Source organism: Pteropus vampyrus, unplaced genomic scaffold (assembly GCF_000151845.1).
Source record: "Pteropus vampyrus isolate Shadow unplaced genomic scaffold, Pvam_2.0 Scaffold122, whole genome shotgun sequence".
NCBI classification, from domain to species: domain Eukaryota; kingdom Metazoa; phylum Chordata; class Mammalia; order Chiroptera; family Pteropodidae; genus Pteropus; species Pteropus vampyrus.
In genome coordinates, this window is record NW_011888903.1 from 2,660,587 (window position 1) to 2,680,345 (window position 19,759).

Here is a 19,759-nt window from a genome sequence, read left to right on the forward strand (position 1 = left end):
AAATTGAGCAAATTTACTAGTGAGAGAGAGAGAGAAAAAATTACAACCAAGAGTACTGCAGGCATTAACTGTAGTTTATGCACTTATTTTTGCTAAGTTTAATTTATTTGTGAGAATACTTTACAGTGTATTTTGTAAGAATTACAAAAGGTGTTATAAAGACTTTACCATAGTTTCCTGCTACTTAGTCTTGGCTATAAGGCAGTCTGAGGCTGTCAGATTTAATGTGAAAACCAAATGTTTTGTCATAAAACTGAAATTAGATGTGATCAAAAATGAAATTATGTCTTGTCAAATTCATTTAAAAGTATTTAATAGTTCTCAGGAAATACCCTCCAGACTAAGATTAAAGATTCATACTGTAAAATAATGTTGAGATATATATATAAGCATACAGATGCCAGTAAACATTTTTAGCTGAGTGATAGAAACATACTCAGTGCTGTCCAAAGCGGAGACGCTGAGATCATTTCCTGCCTAGCAGAAGATAATAAGAATGGGAAATATTTATGACTGGGAATAAGCAAGCAAGGGCAGAAAGCTGGTATGAAAATAAGTCTAAGGCCCTAATGCCAGCCCAAATGGCAAGGTGTAAGTCACTTTAAAGGCTTAACATCTCATTTCCCTATATCACTGAAAGGTAATATTTATCTCAGTATCAGATGCCACACTATTTCAGCAGAGAAAAAATTAAGAGCTGCTGAATCACATTCCTCTTACTCAACTTTCTATTTATTAGAATCACACGCCAACCCTGTGTTTCTGAAAGAAGGGTTCACAAGCCCACGTTTAAAGCCTGTATCTGACTTGCCAAAGTTCAAAACCTCACGCTGCATGCCATCTTTTCACTCAAGACATGAGACTCCTAGCCTTTGAACTGCAGATGCTCCCACCAACATAAGCAAGCGACTTCTCATTATTCTCACAGAGGCACAGCAGTGATGAAACAGAGCATGAGTGTGCTTCATCCAAAGACTGGCAGCCTTACATTCTCTTCTCAGAATCTAACAAGTAAGTGTGTAAGAAATGAGAACACAGCTGGAGTTCCAAGTTCCAGTCTTTTCTGTGGACTGGAATCGTGGACTTCCGAGTCACAAAGGTAAGTCCAACTGATCAGGGCAATGCTGAGAAGCAGTGACCCTGGCCTTCTTAGACGGGGCAGTGTACACACAGCAACAACAGGCTTTGTTTGTTGGAGACATGAGCCTCATAAACATATGGTGCTAGAAGTGGGGAAGCCACCAGAATTTCCATATCAAGTAGTCACTGTATTTGGGTGACAGGGGCTGCCGAACCAACTTGGAGTTTTACAATGTGTGTACCTAGGGGGCTTGAAAATTATTTACACATGAAGGTGGCCATCCATTTGTGGCATATTGTAAGCCTCCTGAGATGCTTGATTTGTCAAAGGCTTCTAAAGGAGCCCAAGTTACCCAGGTCCCCCCTCTGTTTCCTGCCTTAAGTGAGCAGAGCTGATGCTCAGAGGCAGCTTCCAGACTTCCTGCCTGGCTTGGCAGGGTCCTCTTTCACACGGGGTGTGATTTTCTTCTTTCACGAAATGCGTGATGTGAGGAATAGGGGAATGTTGGGTACAATATAGGTCGTGGGATTTTATCTTGGCTTCTTTCCAGCTCAATGGGTAGATATTGTGTCCATCTTTTTCTATTTCTATTCCATTTCAACTTAAGAACCATAACGGTTCAGAATGGCAGCACTGGAGATACATGGGCTGGCTTGACCTTGGTTCTGTAGCTTACTGACTGTGCAACTTAAACAACCTACTTTCCTGTCTCAGCTTCCTTGACTGTAAAAAACAAGGTCTCAGTACATATGTCATAGAGTTGTTACAAGGCCTAACTATGATAATACTCATAAAAAACTTAGAGCAGTGCTTAGTATGAAGCAAATGCTTAACATACAGGCTATCATCATCATCGTCATCACTATTAAAGAGTAACAAGTAATATAAACAGAAAGACTAGAAGAGTCAACTTACGTTCATTCATGAATGGTTATTAGTAATTTAGATTATTCAAGGTAAATCTTGCTTTTATCCTCTTTTGAGTCATTATCATCCCTTTTGGTTAATAAACTTGTTTGGAAGAAAGATGGGCTATATAAGAAGCTTCTTATAGATGTCATACATAATAAATAAAAACACATAGGAAAATGGAGAAGAATTCCATTTATGGGGTACTGTCTTCTTCATGGTGACTCCAGTTACAAAGAGAAGGCCACAGTTCAGGGAAAGGGGTTTTGCAAGAAGAGAAGGGAGCAAGAATAAGGCTTTTTCCTCACCTCAGTAACGATGCAAGACAAATAGTCTGGAGTCAGTCAAGCCTCCTTTAGAAGCTGCGAGGAAGAGCACAAGGGGTTCCCACACAGTAAGACCTGCTCAAGCATTTATTCAAGCATTTACTCAATGATCCACAACCACTTATGTGGTCTGGGTTAGGAATGCGAGAGACAGAGATGACTAAGCCACGGCTCCTGCCCTCGGAACGTTTTCAGTCAGTTCAGAGCCACCAAGTCTGCTCTGTATGGAAAGGCTGCTTGGAAACAGCCAACCCAGAGAACAATTCAGAATCCACTAACTGAAATGTCATTTAACTGGAAGAAACCAAAACCCTAAGTTTTACATAGCGTATACTGAATTTATTTTTTATTTTTTTAAATATCAAACCCATAAGACTGAAGCGGCACACATTCCGAGGCCTGCATGCGAAGAGCTGTGTGGATTTCATTTGAAGCACTGCGAGCTTCTAGAATGCTGGACACATTCATATTCTTTTTGTAGATGATCTGTGCCATAGTCACTGTGACTAGTAAAGAAAATAAGAAATTGACAGCTGAGAAAGCCATCAGCCTCACGATATCTATATTTTACTCTCTGGTGTCTAAAAATATTGCAGCAGAACATGTTATTTTCTTCACTTCTGATTGAAATAATCAGCACATCACCAGTAATCTGAGCACATGTGTTTTGCGGGTTCCAGGCTGATGGCCATCCTGCCTTGCTTCAGGGGTATTATGGTAAGAGTTCAGGGGGTAACTTTTCGGATGCCGTCTGGTTTTTGCACTGTCACCACCGTCAGTGACAATGCTGGAATACTTCAGGCTGCAAGCTTCAAATGTGGCCTCATGGATTTCTGTGGCCCTCTTAGCCTCAGGCAAACATGTCCCAACCTCATCAGTACTCCTTTGCTGTGAGCTGGACAAAGCAACTCTCCCAGCCAGCCGAGGCCAAACAGTCCAAAAGGTAGCCACTCCACCACTACATGAGTCTACAGTTACCACAGGCTGCTCTAGTGCTCTGAAGCTGCCCATGGATTAGAATGGTAAGGGCAGCAATGAGCATTCAAAACCTGATGAAACATCATCTGCTCTACAAATATTAACACGTTTAAAAAAACTGTGGTAAAATATACGAAGACAAGATTTACCCAACCATTTTTAGGCATACAGCTCAGTGGCACTACGTATATTCGCATTCCTGCGCAACCATCACCATCATCCATCTCCAGAACTTTTTCATCTTGCCAAACTCTGTATGCATTAAACACTAACTCCCCATTCCATCCTTCCCCAGCCCCTGCCACCCACCATTAGACTTTCTGTATGTTTGAATTTGACTATTCTGGGTCTCCCGTACATGTGGAAGAATACAGTATTTGTTCTTCTGTGACCGACTTATTTCACTTAGCATAATGGCCTCGAGGTTCATCCATGTTGCAGCATGTGTCAGAATTTCCTTCATTTTTAAGGGTGAGTTATAGTCCATTGTATGAATTACCCAATTTTGTTTATCCATTCCTTCATCAATGAACATTTGGGTTGCTTCCACCATTTGGTTATTGTGAACAATGCTATGAACATTTGTATAAAAGTATCTCTCTAAGACGCTGCTTTCAATTCTTCTGGGTAAATACTTAGAAAGATATTTTTGTAAATAAAAACAGTAGTGCCGCACTTCTGGGTCTCAGTTTAGTATGTTTTTAATTTCATGCACACCTAAAAAAGGGATTGCACATTGCTAGAAACATAAGTTTAACAGATTGTGTTTGTCAAGTCACAAAAATCACCTAAGCAGGAGATTTCTTGGCTAATGCAGCCGCCTCCAGCGGGCTCCTGAAGTCATCATAATAAACAACATTTTAGAATCCAAAAATTTACTCTAATTTGTTTTTCTATATTCTACTTAGTTTTGCTCTTAATTTTTGGCTGTTTCATTTACCATAGTTTAGCTTGATTTATTTGTTTAGAGCTCCAGTTTGTTTTAAGTTCTTTACATATTATCACTAAAATTAGGAGTGTGACATCTGAAAGAGAAATAATTGCTGAGTGCTCTCAACCTAGACAAAAAAACCCTGAAACTAATGCAGTGGTCAGAATAGTAATTAAAAGACATTTTGAGAATTCAAAATTTCATAAGTCATAGAACACACAGTATTAAAATAATTGTTGGTAATGTCCTTTGACTCTCTGTGTTAGGAAAAGGACCTGAACATCAGTGAAGAGCATTGCATTGCACATAATCAGATCTATAATGCTGACCTTTGAAATGTGAATTTGTTAATCACGCTCATTAATCAACTACATTCTTTCTAGAGTCACTTTCTCCCTTTGCATAATGAATTACCATTTCACTTAATGACATAACTTCAGTTAAAATTTGTTGCCATTGTTATTCTTTACATCAGTGTCAATCATAAAGGTAAAATGGTACACAGAATAAGAACCATTTATTTATGTTCCATTCCTTTGTTATAGTATTGTCCTAGGCTCTGTGTTTGGCAGTCTTCCCTTGAGAGTAATCACTAGCAACCTGGGTATCATCTGTGTCTGGCATAGGGCCGGTCTGACTAATCATGAGGGGACAGAGCCTGAACCTCATATACTGACGAGTATGTAGCTACTTGAGGAGACATCCATTATGCTAGACACTTAATCTAGAGTTAGGCAAGGTTTACAGAATCAAGCTAGCACTTCGAAATTCCAGGTTGAAAAAACACAATTTTAAAATTTAGGGGGCAGTTTTAGGACAAGAGTTAGAAGCTGTTTAGAGATCCAAATGGATGGTCATTTAAGTGCAAGCACCAGCACAACAATTAGGACAGCAGAAGATTAAATTGCTCTTGAAGGGAAGCCTGTGGAACTCGGGTACCTTGGCAATTTCCTCCCAAGGAATGAAAGTGGGCTGGCCTGGCCCCCGGGAGAGAACTGTGGAGTGGCGGGAACATGGCTCTCAGGCTTCGGCAGGCTACTAGGAAGGTGCTAGATGCCACGGAGGGTGTCAGGGCTGTGGTGTCTGGTCTGTTGGATGTGCCACCAGCTTCAATATCCACTGCAGCAAAGGCAGCAGAACATTCTCATAACTGCCGCCTGATGTCAAGACCAAGCAGGGTCACCGGGCCGTGGATTGGACACTGGGGCAGGCAGCTCAAAAATTTGAATTCTCTTTCATAAAGATAGGCCATAAACATGTGTGTGCGTTGAAGTGAAAGCTAAAGGATCTATAGGGAAATATACTATCTACTTATTCTCAGATTACAGCAGATTGATAAATCTTTCTCCTTTTTAAACCTGGCATAAGGGAATCAATAGCCATAGTGTTAGCAAAGAGCCTGTTCTCACACACTGTCCAGGATTCCCAACTATGTCACCTGGGCTGGGCTAGGCAGCAGAACCCACAGCACTCAAGGCTTAACTTGGTCAATTGGGCACAATCCATCAGGAGGGCCCCTTAGGAGGGAAGGCCACGCCGATACAGGTCAGCGTCCCTCCTGGAACCAGAGCACAAAGATGAGCATTGCCAGGGCCAGCCCAGTACTCTCTCCTACACTGGGGGAACTGTTTTGTAAGACCATAAAGAGGGTTAATGCGAACAGAATTTAAGAAATTTAATCTTAATCTTATGAGTGAAAGCACTGTAATAGATGTTACTATCTGAGGCTCATCTCAAATCCAGAGATCCCCAACTTAGACTAAGAGATATTCAGGAGTCAATAGCAATTGTTCGTATAGAAAGTGGGGGTGGGCTCTAGTTATAAACTGGACATAAACACAATCTGAAACACCTGGCAACATCACCAACAACATAAGTGAAGCTTAACTTATGTATTTCCAAGTAGGAACCACTTATTCACAAAATACTATATTGTAGTCCAGTTTTGCTATCTGATGACATCATAGGTACTAACAAGCATGTGGCTAGAGAGGAATCTTGGGTAAGAGAAGAATCAATTGTCTTTTTTTTTCTTTTTTCTGGTATTAGGCAATACCGATGGGCAGAAACTTGTAGGTGACAAAAAAATATTAAAATGTCATCATTTACATGTCTTCTGCTTGGTTTACCTTAAACTAGAATTAGAAATTACAAACTGGTTACTAGATACTGATTTTATGTAGTCAACACAGTTTTTAAAAATTGATTAGTTGCCAATTATAAAAAAAAATACATTAGAAGAGTTAATAAAATAATTAAAAAATCCTTGCTTCCCTTTGGGGGACTGGGGGGCAGGGACAGGAAAATCTGTAACACTGGAGTACATCTGACTGAACTTGAACAACAGATGACTTCTTAAGACAGGCTCTTCACCGGGGCTTCACCTTTCCTTGGCTGGATCATCTTTACTTGTCTGATAGACAGTTCTGATTATGACTCTTAAGATTAATTTTAGGACCAGAACTCTGAGTTAATTATATAGCTTGACAAATTGTAAAAGAAATATCTTGATTGTTTTGACAACAAAGCTATACAATCAACGGTTGAAATTATAATGAAGCCATTCTCACTGAAGATACCCCGATGCATCTTCAAGTGTCCCCTTAGTGAGCAATACCACTCCCAGATGACAACCATTGCGTTAAGAATTTCAGTTAATGCTATGTCACCACTTCATTTTCAAGATCATAATATATTTCAGAGATTTCCCTCCCTTCCCTTTGGTTAAGGTAAGACCACATCTAAGAATTAGGCATTAATAGCTGATGTTCTTTTTGAAGAGTAGCCAGTTTCTTCAACGACTGACTGCTGACTCCAAACCCACAACCCACAAGCTTTTAGACAAAACAGTTAAAAAGATAAAGGACATTTTGACAGCTCACAATAACCACACATTTACACTAAAGCTGTTCAGCATATGGCTTTTTCCTAATCTTGTTTATATTAATGTTTTCCTTAAAACAACAGGAGAGTGAACCAATGTTTATCATAAATTCTTATCAAACACACACATGAAAAGGAACAACTCCATGCAAGAATGCAAAGGTGGAAGGGCTGCCTGGACATGAGAAGACCTGGATGAATTACAGAGAACCGGCGCAGCCAGGCATCAGCCCGAACACTTCCATCGTAAACCCACTGAATGGAAGACCTGTGAAACTGGATATTTTAATTTATTTAGGAGCAATGCTCATAGCATAAAGAAAAATTCATCTGGAGGCTGTTTATTCGCTTTTCGAATATAACAATTTCTATCTAAATTGATGTTGCTCGTTAAAAATATGCAACAGAGTACACTATTTATAAAAAAAAGTCTCAAAGGCATTTTAAAAATAAGTGATAATTTAAGTAAATAATATTTATGAGCATATTTTTCTTTTAATTAAGCTGAATCTGAATTTAAATATATCTCTACTCATTTAAACTATTTTAATATATCAAATTAAAAGCCTAAAGAATTCAAACTTTTAAAAATCATACTACTTGAAACAGAATCTGTCCATCAGATTGCCTACACTTCAGGAAAAGAATTAATGAAGTATCTTATGATATTCCAAAATTTATATCCCTCCAAATAAATAAAAAGCCAAAGCAATTCAAAGTCCAGTGTTGCATCGAAGGGCTTGCATTAAAGAAGTGCTTTTTTGTCTTTAATTATTAAATATACTATGTGAGTACTATGGGCACTTCCATCGTAAAGCACTGTGCTAGGTGTGAAAGTGGGGTATTTAGATGATTGAAAAGCATCACATCACAGCCCGTAAGATGCTTATATTTAATAGGAAAGACAGATGGTTACTCAAATAATTCATGAGCCTGAAAGCAAGAAGAGTGTGCTGTGAGAGCTGTAACAAGGGGGCAAGTAAGGAAAGCACCCAATTTCTGGGTCCGAATTGGAATTCTGGTATTCAGGCAGGTGCTGCTTCAAGCCATCTCGGCAACATAATTAACTTTAGAAAGTTGTACTCATGCCTGCGCTGTGCAGGAGAGCTTTCTTTGATAGGATAACCTGGATTATGTTTTTTGTCAATTTTTTGTTTTCTGTTGTTTTTACAAACAAATAGAAGTGTGTCGAATTTAATAAATGAGTCAATTTTTACTTGTTTCAGTAAAACCCACAAAAATAGCTTTACTGTAGTTCCACCACAGCAGTGCCAATACGAAAACAGTATACATGAAAATAACAACTATTTCTGGTAGATCTAGTAAAGCATTATTCACTTTCAAAGGCACACTCTGTGAGGACCCTGGGCAGAAATATGATTCTGTTCAAATCAACATATTTAATACAGTATTGCATCTTGTAAGATTGAGATCTGCCAAACAAACAAACAAACAAACAAACAAACAATTCCTCCCCTAGTTAACACGTTAGCTCCTGTCTATCCTATTTAAAATTAACTTTATATGATTTTCTATAAATAATGAGCTTAAGTTAAAGATTCAAGATATAATTCCTTTCTTCATTTAAAAAAAAAAAATTAGACATACGTCAGAAGAGGAATCATGGACCTAGCCCAAACAAGTAGTTAGAAACTGTCTTATTTTTTAAAATGTGTGTGTGTGTGTATATGCTGTGTGTGTGTATGTGTGTATTTTCCCCTATACTCTAAGTATTTTTCATTACTATTTCACTCATTAGTACAAAACAAAACAAGAAAGAATGAAAGAAATTACACTTTTAAGTTTAAATTCCTGGATTCACTAGGTAAGATGACAGGTTTAGACAATGATCCCAAGCAAAACACCCTGAGTTTTCAGGCCCTGGGTACTTCCTACTCCAGCAATAGAGAGTGAAACCATGCCAACATGAATAGAGGGTACACACCCTTTAGAGTACACAAAAAGCCTGGGCAGGATTGACTGGGAATCTCATTCATGCTATCTGCAGACGTCGAAGTGGAGAACCATCGATTTCAGTGGTAAATATGTAACCCACTCTTAACATCTTTGTGTATACCATTAGACCCAAACTTCAGAGGTAAGATACACTAAAAAAACAAGTTTTAATAAGCTACACTAATGAGTATAGGATAAAAATGACCTGTGTTAGAAAGTTAGAGGGCATTAAAAATAGGAATCATTAGGACAACTGTGCCCTTAGGTGGCTGGTGACAGCCCTGCTCAGTGTGCAGGTTCGGGGCTGGTGCGTGATCACATGGCAAAAGGGTTCACACTCCACATGGCTCCCAGGTTTATCTTGACCTCCTGGAGTTGAGATAGTTGGCTGAGCAGAATCTAAGACAGCCCAGGGAGTGCATATAAACGCATGATACTCTTAAGCACCCTAAAAAGAGTAATGTGTTGTTTGGTTCTGACCCCAGGAGGCGGATTCCTTGGCCCCTTACTGGGTCTGTATCTGATGGGTTTTAATATCCAGGGTATTTGAGTGGAATGCCATGGCCATGCCCACTCAGAAAAATTGGAGGCTTAGAGGGAAGTAAGCCCCTAAGGGTGGTAGAAGACTTTGGTTTACTTCTCTGTAGAGAATGTTTTTCCATATTCCAGCCATCCCTTTGCCTGAGCAGGAGCCTCTGCATAAGGAATCTTGCTGGATGAGTTTGGCCAAAGAGCAGTTCTCCTTCGTGCTTTCCGTTACAGCACCTTCACCAAGGCTTGGTCTCAAGTGACGGGGACAGTGAGCTGTCTTATTCCAGGTAGCTGTGTTCTTAGCTATTGTCATAATTACAGACCCCATGGTCTCCATGGGCAAGGAGAAGTGTACTCCCTCTAAAGGAGAAGCACCTCCTTGTCCTTGCTCTTCTGACTATGGGAACAAAGACTGAGGCATACATGCAATGGACATTGAAACGAGAGTTAGCTACAGCTCACATATTAAGTAGTGTGTTATGTATATTAATAATATAGTTATAGTTAGTATTTATCAGGGCCAGTACTTTCAAGGTAATAACTAGTTTTCTTCTCCTAACACTATTTTGGAATAAACACTATTATTTTGCCCTTGATATACCTGGGGAAAATGCGGCACACAAACCTAACTACCTTGCCCAAGGTAACATAGCTAGTAAGCCAAGATGTACAGAGCCAAGTTGTACATGCAGGCAGTTGTCTCAAGGGTCCCCTCTGACTTCCATGGCTCCCAGACTCCGGCTTTTGCCTCTGAGGAAGAAGCAGAACGAAAGCTCCCTTGCTTCACAGCTTGCTATAAAACGTCACTAAGTTCTCTCACTCACTAAACCAGACAAGGCTATGGCAGCCTCACAATTGTGAGTTATCTGAAGGAAATTTATGATTCAAAGAATACAGACAATACACATATTTGGGATTTTAAAAACGTTTCTGTAAAGGAAGACATGGAAAAAGCTTTTATTTAGCTTATTCTCCAATGATAGTTCAAAAAGAAAATGCTGGCAGAGTTTCAAATGTTTGTAGACGTACAGCAACAGTCAGCTGAAACAAGCTGATGACTGGTGTTTCCCACTAATGATTACAAAGAGTATCTGAATTTTACAGAGCAAGAGGCATCTCTGATTTTTACTGATGTGATCAGTGTAGTGGAATGGTTAACAATCAGACACACTTGAATTTATCCTGGGCTCTGCATATAATATCTATTTTACCTTGAACTTCCCCACTTCCAATAACAGCCCTTAAGCTATTACTTACCAAGCGCCATCTATGTACATGAGTCATCTCATTTAATTTTCATGCTTCCCCTATGGAGTACACATTATTATCACATTTCACATTTGCAAACGGAGTTCAATGAGGTTAACTAACTCATCTAAATTTATGTTGCTACCAAGTAGGAGCTGGGATTCGAACCAGGTTTGTAAGATTCTAAAGCCCAAGTGGCTGCTCCTTCTCATTCTCTGACATTTTCCTCCTGTAAAATAATAAAAAATATTCATACCTATGTTCCCCACACTCCTTTTTAAAATAAAATATTCCTTATAAAGATTTCCCAAAGAACCTCTAATAGAACATAATTAAACCATTAGGTTGAGTCCATAAATAGTGGCTCATATAGGAGCTATTAGTGTAATTGTAAGAAGTCCAGGTTAGAGGAAGCCTTAAAAAGATCATTTCGTTTAGCTACAACAAGCCCACTCTGTTATCATCTAGAAAACTGAAGGGCATTAGCTAGTTGATAGATGAGGATGACATACCCATATCCATTTGTGTACATAGATATCTTGTTTCATACATGCCAAAGCATGTGCTAGAGCAGAAAAGCCTCAACATCTGGGTATTATTCAAATGACTGCACATTAAGTACACATATTCTAAATGATAATCATAAGAAATGGCTACATATGACTTTCTCAATGTAGTTTCCAAAACTATGATTTTGAAATGGGACAGTGAATAAAAGTTTTAAAAACATTTCCCACATACAACTCACACTTAACTATCGTAGAAAAAAAAATTCCTTTTTCATAGGTATAGCAGGAGAACTATAGTTAATGTCAACTTGCCTCCAGCCACATGCTGTAGGCACTTCTTTGAAAATAGGGCTTTCATCACATTTTCTCTCATTCTTTTTGATGTCTTCAGAAACACTTCCTATATTTACTGAGATTTTTTTTTTTTGGTAGTACCAGTATTGTTTAAATATAATAGAATGGGTGTTAAATATTTAATGACATACGCTGCATTTGCAAGATGTACATCTGTTAAAATACTTTATGGAGAGGAGACAGAGGTATAGCACTTCAGGATTTAAACAGTTATATTTACCTATAACAAATGTTCATGTAGTGAATAACTAACATTTGTTATTTGACCAAGAAAGCATATCTCTTTAATTATTTCTATAACCACAACTTCTGTAATTTCTGTTTACCACAATGGCTGAGACAGGAATATTACTGTAATTAATACAAATGTTCTCAAATTTCTAAAAGACCTATGGCAATTTTAGAAACAATAGTAAATATAATTAATCAGAATAAAATTGATGGTGCTTGCATGCTAAATTCTGTCAAACATGTTATTGAGATAAATTATTCCTTATGAAAAATGTTGAAAATGTAGGTATTTTTATTTACACAAATATATTTAACTATACATTGATGAAACACAATAAAAACTAGGTATCTCCTACTCAACTTATTTTATAATAATTTTGAGAGTATATTGTTCTGTGGCTCTATATGAAACTTTTATTTTATAGATATTCACCTTACACCCTTTCTTAACACTTGTTGCCTCAAAACATTGCGCCCTCAAAAGAATACATGTTTTTGGAAAAGAGAAAATAATAAGAAATTGCTTTGCTTAGAGGATAAAATAAAAATAAATGTAAAGGTTATATAACAGTTTTTAAGAAAAAGGTTTCATACTATGTTATTCCAGGCAAGGCTCAGAATGGATTAATAGTTATAAACAAATTAACAACCAGTCATTAATTTCTGATAGGTTTATAAATCATTCTAGCCAAATGAAACTGATGATCCTGCTTGTTTTTAGTCATTATTGCCTAGATGTAAAAGAATGCCATGAGTTAGTATGAGTTGAACAGATTTTCCATGTTCTATTAGAGGCCTACCCTTGGCAATTATAATTTATAGAAGGCTAGTCCTTCAGAAGGCAACACAATCTTAGTTAATAATTGCCAATGTCTCTCAATAAAATTTGCTGTTCCTCACTCCCAAGATCTTAGGATCACCCAACCTGGCATGTTGACAAACACAAACAGTAACTACCAACTTTTCTCAGCAGGACAGACTTCCAATTGCATTTCAAGAAATATTAATGCATTTGTTTCACCCACACTTTCTCTTGGTCTCAGTCTGTCTTTATGACCAATGGCACGTATTTGCGTTGGCTGACTCGGTGCTGTGGGTAGAGGAAAAATAGTCTAACTAGCCCAAACAGAATTGAAACTCGAAGTTTGGTTAGCATGAGACTGTAACCAGCAAAATGACTAATAATAGAATGAAACCCACACCGGAGGCAATTCTTTTCCTTCCTTTTCTCTTTCCCTTTTTTCATTTCCCATTGCTCCCTACTTTTAACTGAATATCTCCTGTGTGACAATGGGAAACAAGTGGCTAAAAGATAAACTACTCACCAACTAACACTTCTAGACTTGAATTGACTAAACAAAGAGATTCAAGAACCACCAGGTACATTAAATAATGAAATACAGTAATAAGCCAATGAGCCACCCACCATATCTCTAGAATAGTAAATGTATAGTACCGTCATCATAGGCTGCTACATAATAGAAAACCTGATATTTTGGAATTTGGAGGGACTTCAGAGATCGTCTAGTGCAAATTTCTGAATTTACAAATGAGAAAACAAAGGCCCAGAGAAGTTAAGAATCACAAAGTGTGGGTCAGGCTCACGGCTACGAATAGGACCCTGGATTTAGAATGTTACATTAGTATAGAGGGCCCCTGTGCCTAACATATGCAAACATACTTCAGCTTACTTTATCACGTATGTGTGAGAGAATGCCACTGTTGTACTCTGATATATGTGGAGCCATATGGTCCCCTGGGATGCAGAAGGGGAGCACAAGAAGGGGAGCAGAAGAAGAGCAGAAGCAGAAGCGCACTCCCCGCAATAGAACTGCACTTCCCGCAACAGAAGTGCACTCCCCACAATAAAGTTGATGCCTGCCATTTCATTCTCATGTCGGCCCCTTGAGCATTCTTCTAACTGGACATCTCACCACTGAAACTTTCCCTTCTCCAGCAGCTCGGCGCTGACACAAAGCTAGTTAAAATACAGATTTAGGAATTCCCAGTCTGAATTCAGTGTTCCTCTGGGGGGGTTGGACTGAAATGGGTTAAGGAGGTCAAAAGGTATAAACTTCCAGCTGTAAAGTAAATAAGTCATAGGGATGTAATGTACAGCATTGTGGCTATAGTTAATAATACTGTATTTCATATTTGAAAGATGCTAAGAGAGTAGATCTTAAAATTTCTCATCACAAGAAAAAATATTTTTGTAAATATGCACGGTGACAGATGTTAACTAGATTTATTGTGGTGATCATTTTGTAACATATGTTGTACATCTGAAACTATATAATGTTATATGTCAATTATACCTCAATACAAAAAATAAATTGTGTTCCTTCTAACCAATGTAGCTTATTACGTCAGTAACACTCCCGCAACTTATCCATAAATTAGTATCTTGTTTGAATCATTCTGTTTAAAAATAAAAACTTTTAAAATATAGATTCCAATTTTTGAGAAAAAGCTGAACAATTAAAAGTTTTAAGAATTTCTATTAAATACGACTGTTTGTACCACATGACTATTCAGGTCTATGTCATACATTTTTTTTTTTTTTTTTGTATTTATAGGCATAGTATATTGGAGATTTGACTTACAGAAAACATATTCTATGTTTTGGAGAAAACAAATACAAAAGTGGCACATGCTGTGAAAACAACCCTTTTAAGATTATTATCCAGTAAATAATCATGTAAAGTTGATATGAGTTATCGGTATTTAGTCTAAAGTTGTATCAAGGCCATTTGTAACCATAGGCAATCTCTTTAAATGCATAATTTATAACATAACCTCCATGACTACCTGAGAGACTTAGGTAGAATAATGAATTAATTTAGCAGAAAAGACCCTTAGAGAATGAGTTAAAATTTAGCTAAGGTCACAAGGGCAACTGGATTAGTTGTTTCAGGCTATTCCTCATAGAGACCTTGCTAGAGGACACAAAAATCTACATACTCCCACAACTTAAAATAAATCTCTCCAAAATGTTTAGTTTGATTGTCCAGGCATCGAAGGGACTAGTGTTGCTTAGAATTTATATTGGATCATATTTAAAAAACAACAACAACAACAAAAAACAGTACTAACTAACCACTTATACCCAAGATAAGCTATCTACATAAACATCAAGGTAGAGAGAGAGATGAGAAACATCTAGGAGAAAAATATATGAGATGAAAGAGAAGTAAAAGAGAAGGAAAGTAAGAAACGAAAGAGTTACAAAGGAAGAAATAAAGAGATAAATAGCTAAAGAAGAAGAAAAGAAGGGTAAAGGAAAGAGAGGTACAGAGAAGTGAAATGAAAAGGAAAAAAGATTTAAAGATTAAATCAAGTGATGGGTGAACAAAGAGAGAAAGGAATAGAGAATGTGTGAAAGGTTAAGAAACTGTTGAAATGATGGGGACCAGTTAGTGATATATACAGCTGGGAGAGAGCAACAGTTTGTCCCTGTGGCCTAAATAGAACAATAAACATAAAATAAAGAAGTAAGAAAAGACTATGTATGCATATATTTGTATACTAACTCACCCCTTAAATGTCACTGTTACCCAAGTTTTTATCTTCATCCTTGACTTCCTTCTTATCACTCTACGATCACTCTGAGTGACCTCATCCGAACCCATGGCTTCAGCTCCAGGATATGTTGATGACTTTGACTATGAAAAGTATTATTCCTAGTCCATACCAGCACATCCAACTGCCCAGTGTACATCTCCACTTAACTTTACAGGAACAGTAAACTTAAAAAGTGCAAATCTGAATTCTCCATCTTCCCTCCCCATGTATGTTCTACTTCTTATATTCCACATTTTGGTGAATGGTGGTATCTCCACTAAGTTGTACAAGCCAGTAACAAGGTTCTTTCTATGTTATTCCATCTCGTTTAGCTTCTGCCTCCAAATGCTTACTAAAACTTACCTCTTAATTTTTCTAAAGTTGCCCCCTCATTCAACTTGTCTTTCTGACTCTAGTTTTCTTTTCCCCCTCCACACTGTGCTATACCCTAACATCAGAGTGGTGTTTCTAAGATAAAAATTACATCATGTTACTACCTGCTTAAGAGCCATCAGCAGATTTTAGGACCAACTCCAACTTCCTCAGATGACCAGACAAGACTTTTAAGACTTCACTTTGCCAGTCTCTCTATCCTCACCCTACTCAATGACTTTACTCTCACTCTACAGTTATTTTAAAACTATAGAGCAAAGAAACAAGATTTGAGTATTATCTCTGTTGGAAAATTTTCCCATTGCTCCTTATCATCTATTTTTACATGTTGATAACTTTTATATAAGTTTTTGCTTATTTTCACAAAACAAAGACTTTGTATATTTTTCAAGTATCAGAGGTTAAAGATTGCTTATAATAGTCACATCTGCTGTTCTCCTCCCCTAGACCACCTCTTGGCTAAAAAGGTCAATCTTATAACTTTCAATGTGCTCTACTTCTGGTCCTTAACCATGTCCATGCCCTGTATTTTTATCAGGCTGTTCTCTGAGTATCTCTTTCTCAAGGAATGTTCTGTTGACTAACCCCTGGCACGGTGCCTACACATAACATGGGTTCAATAAATTCTGCCATTATCTTCATTATAATGAGAGGGAAAAATTTTCTTTCTCACATCTCCAAGAACATCAAATACATTAAGATGTCAGTAATAAGTACTAAAAATTTCCTGGTGAATATATGGCTTTAAAGATTCTGCAGAGTTTTATGTATGAACTTGTGAAAAAACACAATTCTTATGTTAACTTGGCATGATATGCTTTGCATATTCATACAAAAATCACAGCCATTTTCTCTAAATTTTGTCCCATAACCTTGAAAGCAATATGATGAAAACTATCAACGACCAGAGTAACAGATGTGTCTTGGTTATCAAAGCCAATTCAATAACTGAATGTTGTCACACACATGAAGCAACCTGGCAACAATGGGGTAGAACCACATCTTTGGCAATAGCGAGGAGCTCACCTTTTCTTCATCACCAACACAACTCCAAGAAATATAATAACAAACAGCAAGATGCCAGCAATGACTCCAGCGATTTTAACTGTATGGTCTGTTTGTTTTTCAGGTTCTGGGACAGGTTTTGGAGTGGCAGCTCCTAAAGAAGAAAGAGAATGAAAAAGAGAGAGGGTGGGTAAGAGAGAATAAAGATGTTACATTTTAAAAAAAATTACTGCATGTAACAGAGTAATAAGACTTATCAGAGCCTGCAGACAGACCAACTTTGGCTTTTTTAACACCTTTCATATGCACTTAAAGGAGTATAGTTTTTCACATTGTTCTTCAATATTTTATTAAATCATAACGTTAAGTTGGATAGCACACTCGCAACTGACCCTTTTATAAGAGTCTCATCTCAGTTTTTAAAATATTTTTATCATCTTTATTGCCTCTCAGCTCTTTTTGCCATTTAAAAACTTGCTAACAACACAATGACTATCCTAAGCCTTTATCCAAATTTGATTTGCTGGAACACTTTCCTCAATTATTTTTCATAAATGAAGCAGTAATTCCATAACATATTAGCCTAAACACCTGGAAACATGAGATAAGCGCATTTATTATGAATTTTACAATTGTTTTTTTTTTTTTCCACACAATAGAGATTTCCCCACCTGCCTTTAGAAATCTAAATCTAGGTCACATCTGGCAGGCAAAAGACTCCTTCTAAACAATTTATTCACAACGTAGGAAGCAGCTGATGATCACACTACTGGCACCCATATTTAATATCTGTTTAAATGAGATAACCAGAACCTTACAGTGGCAACTGTCTTAGCCCTACTGCTTTCCCATTTTCAAAACACCGTTTGTCCTGTTTATGGCATAATATGATGGAATGTAGCATCCATGTCTGATGAAATATCCATTTCCTCTGCTAAATGAGTTCAGGATGAAAAATATTAGGAAGGTAATGTTCAATTCACTAAACAGCATCTATTTTTTAAAGGGCTTCTACCTTTTTAATCATGACAAGATAGTGCTCAGCATCTGAGCCATCATGTCACCCTCACTAAGTAAACAGATCATTCTGAAAGGAGAAAAATTGTATGTTCAAATTTCTCACCTTAGAATTTTCTTCTTATTTTTGTTGGTAAAATGTAATTAAAATTGAATGTTGGTACTAGCCTTTTCTACCCTTTCATTGGGTTTTCCATTCATGCTTCATCTGGTTCTTGAAAAACTTAACCATCATTGTGTCTTGTGCATTCTAGACTGGGCTTATTCTAAGATGAATCATTTTAGAGAAATATAAAATACCAAGCTATAATTTTCCTTCTGTTTCCACTGGGACCATATAAACAATATTTCTTTCAAAAGGTATTTATATGAAGATTTTATAGGATGCCTCTGCATCCTGAATATAGCCATGGCCATCAGACTGGCAAAGCTAGTCAAGATCAGGGGAGAAACACAAGGCAGGTGGAGGACCATAATCATCTGAGTTTCTACTCTGTGTGTAAATTCCAATCAAAGTGACAATAGTAATGTGAGTAGTGATGTAAAGATCACACTTTATTAAATACAAACCCTTCTGGATAACCCTTTATAGCTTATTCTTATTTCTAATAACATCGGAAGGATGTCTATCTATTTTGTTTGAATGAATATCCCTCAAACTAGATGTCCAGATAAACTTTGAAAACATTGATGTTTATTACCTTTTATTGAATATCACTCCAAAATGCCACTGGAACATACAACCAAGTGGTTGATTTGGAGGCTATTATTACATTAAATTGATAGGCAAATTTAAAGATAAATGTGTGTTATAAAAATATAAATAAAAAGTAAAAAGAAAGCAATCCATATAAAAATGACATATTTCAAATTCATGAAACTGAAAAAAGGTCCAATATTTTTAATTTTGATTTTCTATCCAATTAAAAAAATGTACTTTAAAAATATAAAGTCAAATTAGTTTTATTCTTCCAAATGGGACCATACTGGGAGCAATTTCATTTATCCCACTAGTTATAGATTGTAAGTAATCCAAATATATTTTCAAAATAAATGATTCACTAAGTTTTTTTCTTGTAACATTTACGTCTGTAAATACAATAATTGGGAAAGAATTTATTTAGAAAAACTTTACATAGCTTAAAAATCTGAATATAAAAAAATCACAACTTATATGGTGTAAACAGTAAGAGAAGTTTGTCCTGTTAATGGTCATACATCTGCTTCTGTTAACTAGGAAACTGGTTGTGTTTTACTTTAGCTTTTTACCTATGCTCTATGAGAACTGGTGAATAACTCTACACATCTGTGGGTCAAGAAGAAAGATCAATCTGCAGCCTTTCATTCCCTTTATGAAGCAGGCAAGCGTATTGCTATGCAGCCAGTGCACCTCAATATTATCATTCTTTAGCACTTACTTTTAACTCATTTCACATTGCAGGTCAAGAAAATGAAATGTCTTATCTCTGCAGGACACAGTTGCAATGTGATTAGGGTAGCAATCATACGAAATGGGAGAACAACTCAAAAAAGGTGGGGAGGGCTGCCTGGCGCTGTCTGTGAGCCACCTACCTGCCCTTTGCCTGCAACAGGGCATGGCCACTAGATCACTGTGATGTGCCTGAATGAAGGGATTGATTTGGATGTCTGAGTTTAGCAATACTCAGGGGAAGCATGAACATAGACACAAGTTAGGATGAAATAAATCATGGCCCTGAGATAAACTCATGAAGATGTGTGTCATTAATTCCAGGTTCACACTGGGTACATGTCATTCCTGCCTTTTTCCACCTGATCTGCCCTCCGGACCTTCCTGAAATGGATATCTTTATGTTCTCCTTCCACA

General features: G+C 37.2%; 1 protein-coding gene across 1 annotated transcript in view; it reads right to left on the reverse strand.

Annotated features, from left to right (window-relative positions):
- The window catches only part of PTPRM (protein tyrosine phosphatase, receptor type M), a 737,127-nt gene that overhangs the window by 218,078 nt on the left and 499,290 nt on the right, over positions 1-19,759 (reverse strand). Inside the window, exon 14 of the mRNA XM_011366167.2 lies at positions 16,918-17,050. Coding sequence (XP_011364469.1) covers positions 16,918-17,050 — 133 coding nt within the window. The remainder of the gene's footprint in view (positions 1-16,917; positions 17,051-19,759) is intronic.